We start from the raw sequence: 22,641 nt of genomic DNA, 5'->3' as shown, positions 1-22,641 counted from the left end.
GGATCTTTATTTATAACTGTTCCATTATTTATGTGCAGTTTTATTCTGGCATCCGCTGAAATCAGGCAGCTGGTAAAGTCAAACACTATCACACTTTTTTGTCGCTGCATTTTAGCGACACCTGGAATCGATTCCAACACGTCCCAAACCAGTATCTTGGTCAACCCGCTATTAGCGTTTTTCTCGTGACTTGCAGTAATTATTTTTGTGTTATACCATAGCGTTTATTAGAACTTCATTACATCGTAAGGCAGCTAGATACGCAGATAATTTTTTTTACATTTATGTCAACGTGCTCTACATGTCAGGATGGCCGAGCGGTCTAAGGCGCTGCGTTCAGGTCGCAGTCTCCCCTGGAGGCGTGGGTTCGAATCCCACTTCTGACAATAAACATTTTTTTCACACCGAATCCGAAAACGTGCAACAATACATCAGCACTGTATTGTTGCACGGTTGCTGAACAATAAGTAATACTATTAATGGCTGAATTGTTCTGGAAAGGTTATAATGTATTTCCTCCAACTATATGAAAACGAACGGAAAGTCATTATAACGTTACAGCATTGACTATTTCGGAACTGAACTTTTTTATTTGCGATTGCATTACAGTACATATTAATTTTTGCACGGTTATCCAAGTCAATTTTTAAAACATAAAATATAACACAACCATGCAAACACATATTGAAGGAAAGTGCAAACAGATACTTTGAAAGGCACTTGATATACATTAAGAATCAGCTTTTTTATTTAATACAAAGTTTGAGAAGAAAAATATTCCAATATAAGGGAAGATTGTTTCCATAATGTGAAGTATCAGATCCTGAGAAAAAGCACTATTAATATAGAAAAAAAGAAAGAAATGAGAGTAGCTAGATGTGTTAGCTAGATACTACATTTATTTATAAATATTGAACAAAGGAATATACCAATAAGGGTGCTACTCTTCAACAAAGGTATGACAAGAGGAAGGATTGATATTGCAGAGATGAAATTAATTACTATTAATTTTATTCATCCAACAGTCCACCAGTTCTGCCCAATTAATCACAACTAGCAACACTTCCTGGGTAAGTGATTACAATACTTACCTTACCATTATTCAGGGAATTTCAGAGGACGAGGATGAGAATGAGGATCTTTGCAATGCTATAATGCATTACTAGCATCTAAGACTAGACGTGAGTTTGCAGTTGCAATTGCATCTACAATCCTTAGAAATAATTGTTATAGTAGTGGATCAAACATTAAACAGAGCTAAATATGTTGTTCTCTTTTATAGCATTGCCTTAACAGAGGACACTGCAGTCAAGCAAATTTTGACTTTCGGAAAAAATTTGTTGCAACCAAACATCAAAGTTTAATATAAACCGTGCAGCAGTATTGGATGGTGCAATACATGGCTTTACAAGAGTCTCATAAAACCCTAATAACAGAATGGTCATTAGGTTTTCTGATGACAAGGGCGGGTATGAAGAAGCCATTGATCTGGGAGGTGCTAGGAAGGAATTTTTACGCCTTCTCCTGGAAGCACTGATGCGTTCTTCATTGTTTGAAGGGAAAGAGGGGAGCCTCAACTTGGCACTGGATTTCCAAGGTATCAAAATGCACTTGAATAATAAAATTATAAACAATACAATTTTTCATATCAGATTATATCAATTATTATCACGAATGTCAAATATTTAAGTTTAAAGGCAGATTTTTGCTGGGTGAAAGTTGCATGAACCAGACTGTTAATTTTGGTTTTATTATCAGACTACTCCTTATCATTAGAATATGACAAACATTTGTCAAACAGGTGAACATTTCACAAATGAATAGTACATGTTTTGTCTTTTAAAGATGCATGTTTGACTGTAGGTTTAATTGGCCTGCAGATGTAAATTCATGTTCATAAAGAAAAATGTAAAAATTTTAACCACATAAATTTTTTTGATTAAATTTTAAATATTCTGACTGAGTTAGAATTAAAATTATACATTGGCCTTTCATATTATTTAGATCACGTTAACCCCTGGTAAAACCATGCATTGTCATTACCATTGAAAAAAGTAACTGTTGTTTCTATGGTATTAATGTTAATTAAAAACCATAGACTAAAGTATTTGGCATTTTACAAATGCACTAAATTTGCTATAACTTAACAAAAATATTGAAATTATATTCAATAATTCCTTTAAATGTAATATCTACATTAATATGATAAAATGTTATGTGACTATCCAATGTTTCTGCCACAAAACCATAGTTCTTGTTAATGTTGAGTCATTTGTGGACTGAAAAGCCTTCTAACTGTGTGAAGTGCTTGTATTATTATTGGGCTAGTAAATATTTTGTTCAATAGGGATTTCACAGTGAGAAAATTTCACACCCCTAGAAAAATCCTATGATTGAATTTTTATTTATTTTATTTTATTAGGTTGTTTATGTTTCTGTTTTGTTTAAAAGCCCCTTTTCCCATTTCTGCATTTTACTCAAAAACAGATAAAAATAATTTTGCAAGAACAGATACAGATATTGTCACCCCTGCACACCCCTATCAATAACAATATATTTTTATTTACTGTAGAAGATGTAAACAAAGTCAAATAATCCATTTAAACTGCATACTACTAAGTTTTTATTTTTTTTCTTTATTTTTCAAAGTCTTCAGACGATGCGGGCTCACAGAAGCTTGGAGCAATTCTAGCAATTGCTACAGGGTCCAATCAAGTTCCTCCTATTGGATTTTATTTTCGCACATCTGTTGAATTTCTTCATCCAACTAATAGTCCACAAAGGTTTCTAGTTGCAAATACCTGCATTAACTGTCTTCGCCTGCCAATATACAGCACATATGGTGCTTTTAAAAGTAACATGGACTTTGCCATTGACACACAAGTATTTAAAAGAGAATAAGAGTCCTGAATTGATGTTACCTGATTGGAGGTATTGCTGTTGCAGAGATTTTTTTTACTGATTGTTATTGTAAGTTGAACTATTTTGTACTGTTGCATGTTGTACTATTGTTAAAAATTGTTTTGTAACCCAAAAATAAAAATTGTCATTACTCACTATCTTGTCAATCTAAGCTCGCAAGACTTCGATGCATTTTTTAAAGGCAAATAAAGATAGTTTTAATAAAAACTGAGAGGTTTCTGTTCCTTCATTTGAAAGTCTGGGTAACAAAACTCAAAATCCAAATAAGTCATACAGGCATAAGATGAGTTTAAATGACTCAATGAGTTTCATTCAGTGTAAGCAGCTCAAAGTCAAAAGTTTGTGTGTGTGTGTGTCTGTGTGTATTTCATAGTTGTGTGTGCACGGAGAGTGTGTGTGCGCGCCCGCGCAGAGAGTGTGTGTGTGTGTGTGTGTGTGTGTGTGTGCACGCATTTCACATGTAATTGCACTTAGTAGTATATACAGTGAGGTCAATAAGTATTTGATCACCCTGTGATTTTGCAAGTTCTCTTACTTAAAAATCATGGAGGAGTCTACAATTTTCAGCATAGGTGCATTTTCACTGTGAGAGACAGAATCTAAAAAGATAAGACAGATTAGTGGAATGATAGACACAGTGGAGAAAGGTCTACACCGGAAATGCAGTCATTGTTCAAATGCATCTCACCCAATCTGTGGACAAGAACTAACCGTTGTTATAGATAATATAGAATTCCAGTTAGCTTTTTAATCTAATAATAATTGTGCTATTCTACTATTTTAGGGAATACCACTACCAGACTTTAATTTATTAAAATAAAGAATCCCACATGAAAACTTTCTGGCGCATAAATGTGCCTAAAATGCAGTGTGAGCGTAAAGTATTCCCTAATTTCAAACATTTATTGCACAAAACCTGTGCTTGGTACATAGGGTTTATTGCAAAGTTTTTTTTCTGTTATTTATGAAGCTTCATTTCTATCAAACATAGTGATGAGAAATTACTTTACAAAATCAGGGAAAGACTTGATGCTCACCGTGTATGTTTTACACCAGTCTGAAGAGTAGACCCTCGTCAGTTATCATTGAATACTATTAATACTTGATCGAATGCAAAGCAGCATGTGTTCTCTAGGGGTTTAATATTAGACTCAGGTTTCCACATGACTGTTGACTAAACATTGAACTTATACAGTACAGTATACCTTTGCTGTAGAGTCAACTGCAAGGTACACTCCTAGGCTCTTACGTTGAAAATCGGAACCGGAAGTGTGCGGCCTGTGAAATTCTAGCAGGATGCACGGATCCCGCTGAGGGATTTTCCCTTTATTTAATATCCTCCTCTACTGCGCTGAGAAACACATAGCAATCTGACGTAAACATCTGCCATGTCCGAGACATACGGTAGGGTATATTTATTTTCGTGCACTAGGGTACAGGCTAAATCCAGGAGGTTGTGCTGCATGGAATAAGCAGGTGTCCCGATGTGATGCATCGCAATAATAATAACGGCTCGCAGGCTAATAGCGCTGTGCACGAGCAGCTACGCCCGCGGGCGGTCACAGCGATCTCATTACGAGTACACGGCTGCCTGGATGGATAGAGGGGAGGCTAATTAACTTTTATAGCACTTAGCTTGTGCGAGTCGAGGCAAATATGTAAGAAACGGGTTTGTCTGTAAACAGCGCAGCGGAGCCCGGAAGAAGCTGTTATATCCTGCACCGCTACACCCAGCATCCAATTCCTGTATTGTGCAATCACAAACACATTGGATTGCTATTCGACACTACCCAAAACTAGAGTTCTGAGAAAAACACATAAGACTTGTTGGTTTCATTGGCAGTTTTTTTTTTGTACCAAAGAGTGGGTTCAAATACTGTTCTTGTGGTTAACAACACTGCAGAGTTATGTGGTGTTCGTGGTGTGCCATCAGTCAATGTCAAGTCGACATTATTACAGTTATGCATTGCCTCCCATGGAAAAAAAAGCAAAAAGAGTCATGTTTTAAAGGATTTCATGAATTTAAACAGGGAATAGTGTGTATATCCTGTAACTAACCACATTTCAAATGAAAAGTGAAAAGAACTGATTTAAAGAAGGTACCTACTGACATCAGGCAGAGTACTAATTCTTATAGAGCAAGAAGACGCAGAATATTACAACTGACAGGATACAAAAGCAGTAATAAAGAAATAGTTTGTATTAACAATGGGGCAAGGGTGACTCCGTAGTTAAGGTGGGGCTGACACTGTTGGATTCTTGAGCCACGTCATTTACCCCCAGGGGGCTTAGATACAAATCCGCTGTCGAACTGGCAATCCTGCCTTGTAAGTGATTGCCACAGAAAATGCATCTATATTTCCAGGGTGGGGAATATTCGACTCTAGGTGGCACGTAGACCGACCCCTTTTTGTATTAACAAGCTATTAGTGAATGTTCCTATCATTCACAACTGAATATCAAACCATTTTAACTGATAATTTTTCAATATGTCTGCTGTTCACACCTAAATGCCTCTTTGTTATAAACTGCATTCATATGTATTCTCCATTTTGTCCAAAAAAGAATGCTAACATTTTCAATAGGCTGATTATTTTCCCTTAGTTTCCTCAGTATTAAAGCTACTATAAAACTTTGTTGTGAAATGCTGCCTTTTGGAGCTCAGGCATAAATAAACTAATCAGATTATGAAGTGGTAAGGTTTTAATATTTTTTTTTTCGGTGCAGATTTCCTGTTTAAATTCCTTGTTATCGGCAATGCAGGAACTGGAAAATCATGTCTCCTTCACCAGTTCATAGAGAAGAAATGTATGTCAACTTTCAACAGCACCACACAAGTTCATTTTAAATTCATGTCATTAGTAACACAAATTCTTACCATGCAGATCAATAATATGTATATTTTTCCCTAGTCAAGGACGACTCAAATCATACAATTGGAGTGGAGTTTGGCTCAAAGATCATCAATGTGGTCAACAAATTTGTCAAACTCCAGATTTGGGACACAGCAGGACAGGAGAGGTTCAGGTATGTTCAGAGCTTGGGTATAGCAGGAAAAGGATTCTGGAAAACTGGTTTGCATTACTCTTTATTCTTTCATGATGTGAGCATTGCTGATTGGCTTGATGCTTGTTTCAGGAATACTCATTACTTTTAGTGAATCTAGAGAGCCTGTCAATGTTGATTTAATATAGAGTTGTTAAAGCTTTCATTGGGAACTGATCATCCTTACACAACATCCTACTTTCACTTATTTCACAGATGTTGTTTTTTAGCTTAAATCAGGTAGGAGCAGGGGAAGTTAATTACATTTTTTTTTAAATTGTGGAGTCACCTCAAAGCTCCAGGGTCAAATAAATGTATTACGATACACGTTAACAACTCCCGTATTAAATCAATATTGACAGAGTCTCTAAATCCATTAAAGTACTGAGCTAGACTAAAACAAGGACCAAGGCGATCAATAATGATTTGTGGTAGGTAAATCTCTCCTGAAAACTAAGAAAGCCACAGTGTTTTTCTTATACTGTATGAAACAGACATGTTTGTTTCCTCAGATCTGTAACACGAAGCTATTACAGAGGGGCAGCAGGAGCTCTCCTTGTCTATGACATCACCAGGTAAGTGAACATTAACAGGTCATCTAGGCCATGCTTTTGCAAAAATATCCCAGATTTTCATGTACTAAAAGATAAAACATTTCCAGCTGACAGTATTTTGGGAATCTGCTCCTCTTGCCACAAATGCTCTTAGGTTGCTGTAAAATGATGAGATAAAATACTATATATATATATATATATATATATATATAGTATATATATATATATAGTATATATATATATATATATATATATATATATATATATATAGTATATATAGCTCAGTGCAGATTACAGACTCATGTTAATGCTTTTGTTGTTGTCTGTTGGACAAGTAAATGGCCTTCCATAGAGATCAAAATAGGAACTGAAACAGGACCAGCACTATTACCTAAAAAAAAACTCCAACAAACCTGTAAAAAGTACACAATTGCCATTGCCTTCAGAGAGTTGGAAGTAGGGGAGGAGGATGTGAAAAGAGCAATCACACTGAAGGAGATGAGATGGAAGGCAAAAACAACAGGGGGTGCTCTCCTCTGCCAGAAACTACAGTTCCATCTTGATGAAATGAAAGAGAAAATAAAGAGAATAAACTTGTGTAGGCAGAAGAGAATATGTGGTCGACTAACATCCCTTACAAAGCTGAGCGCATAAAGATAAAATACAACAAAGCCCTTCTGCATACTTCCTTCAAGAGGAAGGCGAAATAAGGCCACTAAGGAAGAAGATATTGTCTGAAAGGTGTCAGCACAAGAAGCAAGAACAAAGACACAAAAACATACCAAAAAAAAAAAAAAAAAAAGCTAGACAAGATGAAATGGGAAATGTAAATAAAGGGTTAGAAAGAAAGGCAGGCAGCTGTCTGAGGATCTAAGGAAGGTTGCTGTACAGGAAAAGGAAATGAAATAAAGAACTGAGAGAAATGTGTGTCAAGCTAAAAGTATAAAAAAAGACAAACACCATATCATGATTCTAACCTATTAGGCCGTGCCACAGTTCTGTTTTATTTGTAACAGTAGTGTTTATACATTAATTAATGAAGTGATTATTATCTGTTGAGTACAAATGTGTATAAATAGGGAAAATACCAAAATGTACAAATATGCAGAATATGTTACAGAAAAAAGGGATTTATTTTGTGTCTTTGTTGAAACTATTATGATGCCTTTTATTTTGTGAGAAAAAGTTAGTGTGTCAACATATTACAATTTTCATGCTTACTTTTTACTGCTTAAAAAGTTCATCTGCTGTAACAAATGTGATCAGCGGAACTAAATTTCAATGTACTGTATCCCTAAATAGGTTCAGTAAAAACACCTTTCTGTAATAAAAATAAAAATAATTGCCAAATTCAAAAGATTTAAAAGTCAAAATTTTATTTGTCTCATACACAGCCATACACAGTATGAAATGCAGTGAAATGGTTATGGTATCTGAAATTGCTGTGGTATACAAGGAATAAAACACTTTGATTAGACTGCAATAAAAACTCATTAACTTTTGATTGTTTTCTCATAACAGTACTACCAGCTGTTGCTTAATATTAATTATATTATAATTAACCATGTTTGGTGAAAACTGCACTTGTTGATCAAATGGGATATAAAAAAAAACTAAAACTGTACAAAATACACAAAGTGCAATTTAAATTTTTTTTCCTTTCCTAATGTTTACATTAGTCGGGAGACATACAATGCTCTGACAAACTGGCTGACAGATGCCAGGATGTTAGCCAGTCAGAACATTGTTATTATACTGTGTGGCAATAAGAAGGATCTGGATGCTGATCGGGAGGTCACCTTTCTGGAGGCATCTCGCTTCGCTCAGGAGAACGGTGCGTCTACCAGGCTTAAAATATTCAAATATCCAGTATGTACAAAGCAGCTTATTAAAATCATGTTTTAAATCATACTGTTTACCCAGACTGATGAAAGAAAAAAAATCCCAAACTAATAATTGTATAAATACAAAGTATTCTTTGGGATATTTTTTCGTTGTTGGTTGTCTTTAACTGTTTTAAAAGGTATGTCATAATTAGTATTTGGAACTGGACCACAAGAGGCCACTGTAGGATTGTAAATTAGCTTCAACATCCCATGGATTACCATGCTCTAATTACAGGAGAGGGTGCCTCATTCCTACTCGCTATATAGTAATTCTAGGCTAAAGGGAAAAGGGACTACTAATGTTTTCAAAACCGAAATGTTATTATATATACTTATAATATATAATTTTAACAAAATAATATATTATATATATTTTTATATTTGTGTATTCCAGAGCTCATGTTTTTAGAGACCAGTGCACTAACTGGAGAAAATGTGGAAGAGGCCTTTGTCCAGTGTGCACGGAAAATCCTCAACAAAATAGAATCAGGTACTGTAAAAGCACAAAAAGTTCAAATTGACACATTGTGTCACATCATTAAGGAAATCCTCTCCTAATGAGATTTAATTTTGTTTGTCAGGTGAACTGGATCCAGAGCGGATGGGTTCAGGGATTCAGTATGGTGATGCAGCACTACGGCAGCTTCGTTCCCCGAGAAGAGCTCAAGCTGAGAGTGTGCAGGAGTGTGGATGTTAGAGCCCAATAGCCAGGTGAGACAAACCATTCCCCTTATTCTAGTACCTAGTTCTGTGGACTTTTATTACTTGTGTTGGAACTGTATGTGGCTTAGTAGTTAGTATTGTCGCCATGCACCTCCAGGGCCCGGGTTCTATTACCATCTCGGGTCTGTATGCATGGTTTTGTATTTTCTCCCCAATTCTTTGAGTTCTCCCTATGCTTCTTGCTGGTACTCCGGTTTCCTCCCACAGACATGCAGAGTAGGCTAATTGGCATTCCCAAAGTGCTCGTAGTGTGTAAATTAACGTGTGCCCTGCGATGGATTGGCATCCCAGGGTGTACCCCGCCTCATGCCTTAAGTATCCTGGGATAGGCTCAGGGCCCCTCACGACCCTATATACAGGATAAAGGTTGATTAAAGACGATGAGTGAGTGTGCGAGTAAGTGTTGAAACTGTAGACGTAGGTCTGAAAAAGGAAAATATATTGCATATGGCTACTTTTGAAATATTGAACCCAGGTATCTAAGACAACCTTATTATGCCACTTATTATTACCACTTATCTTGCACTGCAGATATTCAGATGCACTAGGGAGGGATTGCAGCTCTTATGCACAGCTCTTAAAAAATTAGACACGCTAAAAATAGCAAGGCTTCTTAGAGTTTTCATGAGGGGTGGAATAGGTTACATTCAGATATTTCAAGTTTGTTTTTCATGTAGTAATAAAAGTTTTCAGCAAAAGTTTTTAACATTTGCATTTTGCTTGTGACCGAATTTACAGTAAGTCCATGCAACACTGTATATTATAAATAGTACATTTACACCAAGCAGTTTTTATGAATAATTCCAATCAGTGGTTGATCAGTCTTACATTACATTATGTATTAATGTATGTAAAAAATCAGAAAGCATTAGTTTTGAGAGGCATTTTAATAGAGCCTCATTGTCTCTGCTGTTTGGACTCCTGCTATATGGTGACCAGGCTCAATTTACCCATGAATAAGCTAAATGTGATGTGTTAAAATAGTGTTCCCATTCTATGATTGGAGTTTAATACCCTAGCCTATTATAATGGCCTGTCCTATATGATTTATTCTTCTGTTCCCTCTTGTCTGTAAAAGGATGTTGGTGGTAACAGCTCAGCAGCATCTGTTCTGTATTTAGTTTGCTCAGGGAAGGCGGAGACCACTTTAATATAGGGGGCTATTTTGGTCATTAATGCCCCCTGAGCCCTGATCAAGTTTGCTTCTGCATGCCCGAGTGACGATGACACAGCGATGCTGAGCCATGTTAAGCATATCCTTCTCTGCCTCCCCCACACACATTGAGAGATACACACCCAGGATCAGAGTCTTTCCCAACTAGAGTAAGAACAAGTGCCTAAACCTTTATTCCCACCCCTAGAACTTATCAGTTAGTCTGCACTCACAGACAAATACAGAACAGTGCAGGCTATCAGTTATATTTAACTCCAGACTCTGTGTGTCCTTCCCAGACTCTTAGCATCTTAGGCACCTTATTTGGGTACTTTGGTATGCTAACCAGAAATAGAGATCCAAGGTGGGCCAAGGTATCTATGAAAGGAGAAGTATAATTAATAGGCAGTTTCATATATAACTCTATACTTTATACACAGAAAAACGAATAGGAAGGTGACTGGTTTGGGTCTCAGTAATAGTTAGCATTCCGTCTTAAAAATGTTACAGCTTGGCTTTGTACCCTAAGTGTTAGCACATATGCTAAACATATTATTTATTACCTATAATTTAAGTAAGGGAACACAGAGGTATTTGCACTGCCTGACAAATGCACTTATGTCTGAAGGATAACAAATATCCGGTTAATTAATTTTATTTTTATTATTATTGTTGTTATTATTTTTTAAATTATTATTATTTTGCATTTGCACAATCACTTTAATGAGGTGGTTCTTTATGCACTGTCTTTTAAGAATGTTTGCACTATTTTTTACGAATGTGGTTTTTCGTTTCTATAGTAGGATTGACAAGTTTCCAATAATCTAAAACACAATCATTTTATAATCTAAGACTTATAAAAGTAAAAAAAAAAATTACATGGGTTAAACATTATTTAACAAAAAAACTATACATATTCAAATTTGTGACTATGAAACTATTGATAGTGTTTCTGTTAAAAGGCTAGTAACAGCCTATCGTTTTATGTAACACTTCATTATAACACCCCAACATTGATTCTTGTCCTGCAACTGCATGTCCTGTTGTGTTTTATTACTCATTTTATAAATGTAACTGATCTCTTTATAGAAAACGTTTATAAAGACTATTTTGGAAATGGGCCGAGAGACGCAAAACAGTGGAGAAACTCTTCCTTCTCCTTCCTTTTTACTTCGGTTCAGACACGTCTGAAATCTTGGGACGCTGCTGTGCTGTGGAACAATCCAGGCCGAGGCAAAGACACCAACGGTGGATGAGAAATCTAGGTGCTTGCTGAAAGTTCTGCAATGAGCTTTACCCATTTAACCCTTCGTTTCCAGTCCTTCTTCTATTAATGTATTTAGGTCTCGTGTAAAGAAAAACTTAAATCAATATTTTGAAGCATGTTTATGGACTGCATTTCCATAACTTGAATGATTGTTTTATCAGCTCAGGAGTGCTATGGGTTACAACAACATATCAGCTGAAAACATTAATCTTTATGATGTACCATCACTTACATATCATTTGATCAGTATAAAAATCCCACACGCCACTTAAATCTTTTTTTAAATATATATATATAAATGCTTTCTTTGGAAAGCATGCATTGTTGTAATTCCATCATTCTGCTTTATTTTTGCACATATACAACATATATCAAATGTTATGTTACTTTTAAAACCTGGAATGTCAAATTATAGTAGATATTGAAAAGATCTTTATATATATATATATATATATATATATATATATATATATAGTACTGACAAATATGTTACAAAATAATAAATGAATACATTGAGAAGTGACCGTTACATAGTGTTACATACTTAAATGCTGGTATCTTGTTTAAAAATGTTCATTTGACTAACTCATGGTAAGTGTTATTAAATAGATCACATTTATAAATGTAATTGCTATGTATTCATTCATTTTTTTTCATACATTTTTGGAAAAGCTGTCAAGTCCTATATTTCATTTGTTCTTAACCCAGCTGTGTTACTTATAACTGTTACTGATTAAGGGTGGGGAAATATTGTCTGTGGTTTCAACATTGTATGCATACAGTGCTGAAAGTGTTTACACTTAATTGTTAATAGGAGAACATGCTTCAAAGGCCATACAGTGTATTTGCATTACATTTGTTTGTGTATTCTTTTAACAAAAGCCACTTTTGAGGAGCGATGAAAATGATCATGTAATAATAATTACCCTTAAATATTTGTGCTTAAGTAACTGTAAAAGAGCTAGACAGAAACAAAGCTTGGACCAGATATGTTGCAATATAACAATTGTGTAAAATATTGTTCTGATATGGTCCAGCTTTACTAGGAAGCATCCTTCAATCAAACATGTTCATACTACATTAAATTATTTTAATATAATAATTTTAACTATGTTGTACAATACTTTTGGATTGCATATTTGTGAATAATAAAGGTAACAGAAAAAAACAAGCACTTTGTGATAAAACTAAAAAAGGTTTTATTAAGCAGTGTTGGAAAACACATGATAGTGGCACTGACTTAACCAACAGTCACAACTAATACATTTTCAAGTAATAATGATATAAACACTAAAGATGTATCCTGCGAGTCTGCACATTCACGTAAGCTGAAAGCACAAATCTTAACGTATCTATCTACCCTTCAAAACAGATTCTTCAGCTTTTTACACACAAAAAAGTATTAATTGACAGATTGATAGTTGGTGGTTCTGTGACTCACAGAAGCTTCATTGTTTCCACTGTAACAACTCATTACTAACCAAATCACTATTACAATATAGAAAAATGCCTTACACTGAGAAATACTAATCTCGTTTGATCTTCAAAAACCTGAAATCAGTAGTGACCCAATCCACACCTACAAGATGAACAGAATTTTACATTAATTGTGATAATATTACAGTAACAAAGGCAAAATACTGGTGCACCATTGGGCACAATATTCTGTAGAACAGGAAAATGTACTGTTGTTCAATGCTCATTTCAAACGTTGTCAGGAAACCTGGTGTGTATAATACCTAAGGTAACTTCACCTTATTTTAACACAATGTTTCAATGAATCCCTCTTTATATTGTATGTATTATTTATGAACCGCATTTGAGGTAGACCATAGCATTACTTAATTTTTTTTTTTTTAAAGTTCACTGCTTTATACACCACCCAGAAAAGACGTTATGTATTATATCTGCTGTACTGTGTAATTCATATTCACATTAAACCAGAAAAATAGTATAAAACTAATTCAAATAAGCTACACATTGTAGATAATGAGTAGAAATTTTGTAAACTTAAAAAAGGGTTGGGGACATAATGATGGGAAAAAAAGATAATGGTTTAATTTAAACCAAATGTTTAAAAAAAATTTGGAAGTCGACATCAAAAAGGGTTAGGAACATGTCCCTTGTAACAGTTACATTTATGGCAAAATTGAGACTATGGAATGAGTTAAGTATAAACTATATATCATATTTACATATAAATTGCGAGTGCAAAGTGGCAAATTAACTTAACTTAATTCACTCAATAACTCCTAGAAAATACAAAATTAAAAAAATTAAAATCAAGGCTGAGCCTTTAGTACAGTATTCATCACTGTCATTATAAGTTTCTGGTGCAAGTTGCAATTTGGCTAAAATAAGGGTTGTTTTCTACCTTAGCAGTAAGCATCTGCTGTGGGTTACTGCACTCGATGAGCCCAAAAATTGAAAAGGGATGCTGTGGTGGATGATTGACTTTAAAATGCTGTATAAAATCTGGTCCCTGATGTTTGTTAAAACTCTGTCAACAAACATGACAAGAAATTGCTCAAATAAAATCAAATAAATAGCACAAACCAAAAATGTCACCTTGTCATTTGAATTTTTTATGACCACAATCTGGATGCACATCACTACCTGTGACTGGAAGGAATGTTGCAGGCTATCTCAGAGATTTACTGTGTCCTAGCAGTGAAGCAGCGCATGTACTCTGTCATCCAAGGGTTATACTCGGGGACAAGCTTGCTTTTGTTAACCTTTTCCAAGTTGGCTGATTTTACTTTTCTCTTGTCCGTTCTCTTCATTTGCTTCTCAACCTCCCGTCTGTTTTTTGCTCGTAGTGCTGACTCATGGATCTAAGAACAGAGGAAAGGTGCTTCATGAACAAACCTGAACAAAGCCTTGTAAAAACATTTTACTATTGAAACAGTTCACCCACTGTCTTAACCTAAACTTCTGCCCCAAATACACAGATGAAAGAACGGCCTAGATGCAGCTTTATAATTTTTTATAATTCCGTACACCAAACTCAGTTGTCTAAAGAAAAAAATATATTAATAAGGACTCAAAGCATTCGTGGTACTGTAAGGTAATGTAATGTTTCCAAAGGAGATGTAAAAATATGCAGCTGAAGAGCAGCTTACCTCCTTGGTTGATGCAGCTGGACCAACATTGTGTGTTCTTTTCGAAGCCATATCCGCCTGCCTCTCTCCTGAGCCATACATAGCAAAAGGATGCCTGCTTTCTTTTTCACTGTCTTTGGTGATGTGATGCTTATCTTTACTTCGGGTTGACTTGTATGAATGTCTTGGTTTGCTTTTCGTTTTGCTCTGAACATGTTGATACTTTTCCGGTGTGATGACAGGGGCAACAGGTGGAAGAACATTCTCTTCCTCCTTTTCCTGAGGTTCGACATCTTCTGTTAGTTGTTCTGTTTAAAAAAAAAAATTAGTTAATCCTTAATCTTTTGGAGAGTTAAACCCAACTAAACTATTGAGAGTTTTCTCCCAATGAGTTTATGTAATACCGTAAACTTTATCCTATACATTAGGTATATACCACTAGTAGCCTACTACAGTGGGACAAACTTGCAGATACTTTACAGGGCTGGCCTGAAAATGTGGATCAATTACAGAATAAATCTGACAATATTTTCTTCCATTAACACATTTATAGTATTAATAGTATGTTGACACCACAAATCATGCAGGTATACATATCTTAAAGCGCACCTCCTTAAAGTTCTGTAGTTTTCCCAAAAATGGGACATGTCTGTGTATTCTTGGTATTTAAAATTTTTCCTAAATTGTACAATTGACTTTATTGTTCAGCTGAAATTATACTTTGGCAGCCACATCAGTCTTGCTTTACCCTCATCATACCATTTACACTTAAGGCATATCTACAGAGCACCTGTGTTATCTCTATGAAGTGTCATGACCCTGAGGACATTACATCTCGAGAGCTTTTATGGATGCCGGGACCTTACTGAGCTTTAAAATGCATTATACCATTATCCTACCTCTGAACTGGCTTGTTTCAGGGTCTCTTCTCTCTTTTGCCCCAACCTCTTCAAGCAGTGCTGTCTCTGCTGGATCCTTCTCCAACCTGTAGTCTTTAGTTCTCTCCTGAGGTGTACATTTGCCGCTGGATTCTGTGTCGCTTTCACATTCATCCCAAAACCACGCGTTGTGTGCCTGCTCTAACATTCGCCTTGACAATCTGTAGCTCACCAAATCCTCATAACACTTGGAGTATGTTTCCCATTTTGGATCCTTAAATTTCTTCATATATTCGGACCTTATCCGTTTAGTCACCATATTCCTGATGAAGAGAAGGGAGCATTACTTTTAAGTAGCAGATCACATTTGTAAAAAGCTAAAAATAAGCTGATCAGCTTTAATTTAATCAGTGATATTATTATTTTAGGTTGAAGCCCACATACATATCTGCCTAATTTATGGTGCAATGTTTAACGTTCGGGAAAATACCTAAGTGATACCTAAGTTTCATTAAATTCTGTCCAGACAATTTTGTGTGAGGGTGTGACAAAATCTGTCTGGACAGACATAATCTTCTGAGAATGGGTTTGCTATATTCATACACAAGATATCATTGAAAGAGCGGGTTCTGACCAACGTACAGACAAAACATTTCTTTCATTTATATAAATGTATCTGTGTGACTTACTATACGACTTAATATACTTACTAACATTTGCTACTGTATTCTGGTATCTTTCTAACCCTTTCTACTGTTACATATGACAATGTACGGCTAAATAATGATTGCCAAAAATACAAAGATATGATCTACTAACCAATAATTATTGAAGCCCGTTATTTCTTCTACTAGAAAAAGGTCGATTTAGTAACAGACCTGGGATGTCAAAGTTTTGAAGCTTTGTGGGTAACGGTTTGTTGGAAAACTAACTTGTGTTTACATTTATTCCAGCAGGACATAAAAACGCAGTCTTCCTCTCCCTCCCGCTCGACATTTAAATCAAAACACGAACTGAAGAAAAACCCTTTCCTGGCAGCAGACCAATCACAAACCAGCTGCTCGTGACCGCGCATGGTCACGCCCCTTCTTTATACAGCATGTCCTGTTTAAACTGCACACCACATATCTATTAAAACCGCGGATTTAATCGCATTCACAGACATAAACACGATGCAATACCGAAATAATTATGTCACTTGTGCTGCTATCAGTTTGTTTGCACAGTAAATCACAGACATATGCGTTGTGTCAACCACACTGTACCCTGCGGTTTAATCAGTACACATCAGTCTAAATAATAAGGTGCACAACCATGTTTAAATCATGTACAGTGTGTATAGGAGTTCTACAATGTATTTTTTAATTTGTGTACGTTTAATTATCAATTGCCATGATGCCGATCTTAACTGTCGCTTTACATTACAAGAAGCATCCGCCATGATATATTTAAAGGAACACTGAAGAATCAAAATCCCGCGATCGTGTCCTGTCAGATAGATCCAAATCTGGGCACGGAAAAGTATATCGGCTTTTACTTACGGTTTCAGGTTGCACACCAGAAGAAAGGCGGCAGGTGGTCTCGAAAACACGACCCTTCGCTGTTGTTGTGCTGCTGATTTGCTGTAAGCCCCGCCCACTGCTTAAAGCATGACAGGGAGAGTGCAACAGGTGGGGATTAGACTCGAGTGTCGATTCAAATATGCAGACCCGTTGTCTTTTACAACAAAAAAAAACAAAACAATAAACTTCAATACATGATAGGAAGGAATTTAAAAGGTTCTTATTTTTAAAACAAGATGGCAGTGAACTCAGTATTTCTGATGAAAAAATACAGCTTGGTCTGTCTGAGTTGATTAACTGATAAAAAACAATAAGGTAAAGTAATCCCAATTATTAAGATTCATTGATCAGTTTAGTCATTATATGGAAGCTGAAAAATAACTTACTGAATGAAAATCTAATGATGATCTCGCTCTCTCTTTAAAACCTTTTTTATTGTTGTTGAGGGTCATTGTTGTCTATTCAAGTAAGACACAAGTAACTAAAAGTAATCTAATCCCAAAATACAGTTTGACTTTATATTAAACGATTAATGGTTTATGATCCTACTGTTGTCACATTGTGATTCTTCTCAAGGTTTCACCCTCTTAGGTGTTCTCTTCAATTTCTCTAGCTTATTTGTAAAAATATGTATTGTTAAATAAAATTTTATTAAAGTGAAATACTGTAAGTATGAACTGAGAGATGTCCTCAAAGCATCTGGTCCAAAACTTAACTATAGATGCACTAAAATCTCATCTTACAGCAAACATTGGAATTAATATTTGGCAGGTCATTTGTTGCTATTTTAAATCAATGAATTAAATTAGCTATAGGCATAGTGATAATATTTACTGGGGAAAAAAGAGGAAAAAGGAACTCCAGAGGAGATTCCAGAAGAGTTTTGTGACAAGCTTGAACTTTCTGAGCCTTATGAATAAATTAAAAAATGTCTCTGTTCATATAGGTCTATTAAGAAGGTTAGGAATTACTGACAAGGGTCAGATATCAGCTGGCTCAAAGAAGAAAATGAGCCAGCCATAGCTAAGATAACTGGTGTGTCAGCTTTCACTCATCTCAAGTACATTCACACAGTGGGTAGAGTGTTTTAAAAATAGAAATGACCTTAGTGACCACTCAGTGCTTTCTTGGAACACTTGTAAACTTATTTGAATTTCATGGATAGTGAAACTGAGAGGGGACGCTGGATGGATAATGTAGCTACATTTATAGATTATTAAGTTATTAGGACAAATTAAAACAAAGACCCATTGACAGACAAGAAGAACAACCAAAATGATACCAAATAATGGACTTTAATAAATTAATATGTATGTACATTTCACATTTGGCTGTATGACATAGCATGTCAATCATCTTGATGTTGCTTAATCTTCACTGAAGTATATTCATTCCGTAACACTGGGTTACAAAATAAATTATTATTAAATCTGTCCCTTGCCAACGGAGTGCTTCACTGCTGCTCGGCTTATAGCGAGAAGATGCAGATGATAACGACAATGGTGTATTTAGAAGCACTTGCGGTGGACAATGCTGGGGCCAGCCTCATCGTATTCCTGCTTGGTGATCCACATCTGTTGGAAGGTGGACAGGGAAGCCAAGATAGAGCCACCGATCCATACAGAGTACTTACGCTCAGGTGGGGCAATGATCTGGTATTAAAAAAAAGAGAGAAATGTATTTTAGAAATGGGCAAAATGTAGTTTTGCAATGAATATAAATGTGAGAAAATACACTAATCCATTACCTTGATCTTCATTGTGCTGGGGGCCAGAGCAGTGATCTCCTTCTGCATACGGTCAGCAATACCAGGGTACATGGTGGTACCACCAGACAATACATTGTTGGCATACAGGTCCTTCCTGATGTCAATGTCACACTTCATGATGCTATTGTAAGCAGTCTCATGGATGCCAGCAGACTCCATACCTTTTTAAAAAAAGATGATTTAATATAAGAGAATGACATACAGTTACATATGTTATAGACATAGTATATGTTGTAAAGAGAGTCTGTTAAATACTCACCAATGAAAGAGGGCTGGAAGAGGGTCTCTGGGCAACGGAAACGCTCATTACCAATGGTGATAACCTGACCATCAGGCAACTCGTAGCTCTTCTCCAGGGAGGAGGAGGAAGCAGCGGTGGCCATCTCATTCTCGAAGTCCAGAGCAACATAGCAGAGCTTCTCCTTGATGTCACGCACAATCTCACGCTCAGCTGTAATGGAGCAATTTAAAAAATGTTTTAAGACCACCCTGATAAAGATAGAAACCTGAGAACAAACCACAAAGAAAGAAACATAATATTTACCGGTTGTGACGAAAGAGTAGCCACGCTCAGTCAGGATCTTCATGAGGTAGTCAGTCAGATCGCGACCAGCCAGGTCCAGACGCATGATGGCGTGGGGCAGAGCATAACCCTCATAGATGGGGACATTGTGGGTGACACCATCACCAGAATCCAGCACAATACCTGAACCATAGAAAAAGGTGTCAAGTTAGTGCCTCAAGTTTTTTTATTTTCTGTTTATAATGTCATCATCATAATTTGATGGCGGTATGTGGGACGTTATGAAAAAAGTAAAATGTAGTGGAGGTGCTTTCTCACCAGTGGTACGGCCAGAAGCGTACAGAGACAGCACAGCCTGGATGGCCACATACATGGCAGGGACGTTGAAGGTCTCAAACATGATCTGGGTCATCTTCTCACGGTTAGCCTTGGGGTTCAGGGGAGCCTCAGTGAGCAGGGTGGGGTGCTCCTCAGGGGCAACACGGAGCTCATTGTAGAAGGTGTGATGCCATATCTTCTCCATATCATCCCAGTTGGTAATGATGCCATGCTCAATGGGATACTTCAGAGTGAGGATACCCCTCTTGCTCTGAGCTTCATCACCTACATAAGAGTCCTTCTGACCCATACCCACCATGACACCCTAAGGGAGAGGAAAGATGAATTTAATATTACATTTAATATATTGTATTTATTTACAATTATTATTTGATATAATTATCTAATTACATTTAATTATTCCAAGCTTCTATGGAGAATTACAGTGCAATGTATAAAGTCATACCTGATGACGGGGGCGACCAACGATGGAGGGGAACACAGCCCTGGGAGCATCATCACCGGCGAAGCCAGCCTTCACCAGGCCTGAGCCGTTGTCGCACACCAAGGCGGTAGTCTCATCATCATCACACATCTTGGCAGGTTCTGTGTGTAAACATATTCATATATCACTGAGTAGGTGGTGTATCACATGTTACACAGCCAAAATAGACAAAAAGTTAAATAATATGCTTTTATTTATTAGAAATATACATCGATTTCTATTCCACTGATGAAAGATATGAAAAGGTAATAATGTCGGTGCTTAATTTAGGTACAAAAAAAAAAATAGTTTTACGTTTTTTTGTAGATAATTCCACATTGTGATTTAATAGTTACATCACAGTGAGCTACATGTATGAAATGAAATCATAGTCACTTAGCTTATTAAATGATCACATCTTTAGTAAGTGAGAGTAAACAAATTAATATCAAATCTATAATAAGTGAGGTTAAACAAAAATTATTATCAAATCTATAGTAAGTAAGGTTAAACAAAAATTTATATCAAATCTATAGTAAGTGAGATTAAACCAAAATTTATATCAAATCTATAGTAAGTAAGGTTAAACAAAAATTTATATCAAATCTATAGTAAGTGAGATTAAACCAAAATTTATATCAAATCTATAGTAAGTAAGGTTAAACAAAAATTTATATCAAATCTATAGTAAGTGAGATTAAACCAAAATTTATATCAAATCTATAGTAAGTAAGGTTAAACAAAAATTTATATAAAATCTATAGTAAGTGAGATTAAACCAAAATTTATATCAAATCTATAGTAAGTAAGGTTAAACAAAAATTAATATCAAATCTATAATAAGTGAGATTAAACAAAAATTTATATCAAATCTATAGTAAGTGAGGTTAAACAAAAATTAATATCAAATCTATAATAAGTAAGGTTAAACAAAAATTAATATTCGTTCCTAATTATTATTTAGGTCTGGGCTACAAGCAGAGGCATTTTGACATATGTGAACACTTTAAACGTATTAGTGTGCATTACATTGATAAGTCCCTTATGATATATGATGAAAGAGTATTTTTCTATTAGTTCCTGTTGCATGAAGACTATGGTGCGGTTAGCTCAGATCTTACCTTTGTTGTTGCCCTTCTCAGATGAAGCTCAGTGCAGAACGAAACCTCTGCTGGTTCCAGCTACAGGGTGACTGCTGGCCTTGGCCAACTTTTATACCCGAACACCTTCATTTCCCGCCCATTGAACATGGTCCATGTGCTCAATTGGATTTTTTCCCAGTCTTTGGCCATATTAGGTTCTTGGGCGTTAAGCGAACGGGACTCCCGGTTGGAAGTGTCCTCGACTGTCCTAATATGGCGATAGTCCTGATGTGAAGCCCATCACGCTCGAACCGTATATGGGGACTGAATGTTTTCATTACCGCTCTATTCGCACATGGTGCATCCTACTACACTGGCATGACTGCTACCATTGAGACTAGGCTGTCATTTCTGATTATGCACTGGGATTCAGCGGCGGCAAGAGGGTAGAACTGTGTAAACTTATTGAGCACCGATAAGGCGCACCGAAATCTCTTACTACGATAGACGCAAGTGATTAGGACAAGAAGGTTATTAGAGCCGTTATTAATTCAGTGACTGCAGCATAATGTTTACGTTATGGTAAGCATTCAGTCGTTTTATTCAATTTAATGCAGGGGGGAGAAGAGCAATAATACAGGACAAGGCTATGGATAGCGAGGTTTGATCTGAGAAGGTAATAATGTTTAGATTGCTATAATACAAGCTGTGCCTGTATAGCGATTTGTCGTCTGAGACTAAATTAGGATTTAGGAGTTGGATGAGCACTTCTACCAACAATCTCGGTACACCACAGTTCAAATGATAGCGGGGTTGGAAAGATCTAAATAATTTAATTGTGATTAAAACGTTTTTAGATTTCATTTTCTATCCTGAGTGCTTAATCAGATACAGTTGGATAACAGTTTCCTCAGCATTCCTGTTTAATTATTACAGCGTCATCAATATTGAAATCACTTTTAGTTTATTAGGGGTTATATTTTACTTAAATGCTTTCCTTGCTCTAACAATGTAACAGGGATAACGTTAACATGTGCAGTACAGTAGCCCGACTCCAGGACACACTCCATGCTACACGTGTGTATGGGTGTTTGGTTTAAGCAATAGACAATTCAGTTGTGAAAAGACAGTATAGGCTAGGGTGCACTATACTATACTATACTATACTATACTATACTATACAGAACTGTTATAATACTGCAGTTCCTATTAATTATAAAAAACAAAAATAAAATTTGACAACTTTTGTCCACTACCATAGTATATCTAAATTTAAAATGTTTTTTTTTTTTTTTTTTACAAATAAATTTATTTGTAATTTATATATAATTACATCATATATCATATATTTGTTCTCTAAATAAATGACCCAGGG

General features: G+C 35.9%; 3 protein-coding genes and 1 non-coding gene across 9 annotated transcripts; 2 read left to right on the top strand and 2 right to left on the bottom strand.

The window, feature by feature from the left end:
• Positions 1 to 303: 303 nt before the first annotated feature.
• On the top strand, positions 304 to 386 carry trnal-cag (transfer RNA leucine (anticodon CAG)). Its single transcript has one exon. It is a non-coding gene; the product is annotated as a tRNA-Leu (tRNA).
• A 3,924-nt stretch (positions 387 to 4,310) lies between these two features.
• rab4a (RAB4a, member RAS oncogene family) lies at positions 4,311 to 12,628 on the top strand. The gene is made up of 8 exons (XM_053502266.1): positions 4,311 to 4,326; positions 5,650 to 5,730; positions 5,835 to 5,949; positions 6,480 to 6,542; positions 8,201 to 8,355; positions 8,802 to 8,897; positions 8,989 to 9,118; positions 11,373 to 12,628. The coding sequence occupies exons 1-7, from the start codon at positions 4,311 to 4,313 to the stop codon at positions 9,102 to 9,104; spliced, it is 642 nt and encodes a 213-aa protein (XP_053358241.1). The 3' UTR covers positions 9,105 to 9,118; positions 11,373 to 12,628.
• Positions 12,629 to 12,761: 133 nt separating this feature from the next.
• ccsapb (centriole, cilia and spindle-associated protein b) lies at positions 12,762 to 17,146 on the bottom strand. Of its 6 annotated transcripts, none has more exons than XM_053502265.1 (5): positions 16,349 to 16,503; positions 15,551 to 15,852; positions 14,673 to 14,959; positions 14,167 to 14,384; positions 12,762 to 13,129 (listed from the first exon to the last, which is right to left on the bottom strand). In XM_053502265.1, the coding sequence occupies exons 2-4, from the start codon at positions 15,846 to 15,848 to the stop codon at positions 14,205 to 14,207; spliced, it is 765 nt and encodes a 254-aa protein (XP_053358240.1). In that variant the 5' UTR covers positions 15,849 to 15,852; positions 16,349 to 16,503; the 3' UTR covers positions 12,762 to 13,129; positions 14,167 to 14,204. The 6 variants fall into 6 exon arrangements, 5 of the variants coding, with proteins under 5 accessions (XP_053358240.1, XP_053358239.1, XP_053358237.1 ...); XR_008361005.1 differs by having other exon boundaries at positions 12,763 to 13,129; positions 13,925 to 14,384; XM_053502264.1 differs by lacking the exon at positions 12,762 to 13,129 and adding an exon at positions 13,765 to 14,050.
• Positions 17,147 to 18,367: 1,221 nt separating this feature from the next.
• acta1b (actin alpha 1, skeletal muscle b) lies at positions 18,368 to 21,411 on the bottom strand. The gene is made up of 7 exons (XM_053501233.1): positions 21,306 to 21,411; positions 20,167 to 20,306; positions 19,701 to 20,025; positions 19,404 to 19,565; positions 19,119 to 19,310; positions 18,839 to 19,020; positions 18,368 to 18,743 (listed from the first exon to the last, which is right to left on the bottom strand). Exons 2-7 carry the CDS (start codon positions 20,293 to 20,295, stop codon positions 18,600 to 18,602), a joined length of 1,134 nt encoding a protein of 377 aa, XP_053357208.1. The 5' UTR covers positions 20,296 to 20,306; positions 21,306 to 21,411; the 3' UTR covers positions 18,368 to 18,599.
• Positions 21,412 to 22,641: the final 1,230 nt, after the last annotated feature.

Source organism: Clarias gariepinus, chromosome 8 (genome assembly GCF_024256425.1).
Source record: "Clarias gariepinus isolate MV-2021 ecotype Netherlands chromosome 8, CGAR_prim_01v2, whole genome shotgun sequence".
Lineage (NCBI taxonomy): Eukaryota > Metazoa > Chordata > Actinopteri > Siluriformes > Clariidae > Clarias > Clarias gariepinus.
Note: the sequence above shows the minus strand (reverse complement) of the source record. Positions and strands in the feature narration are given on the sequence as shown.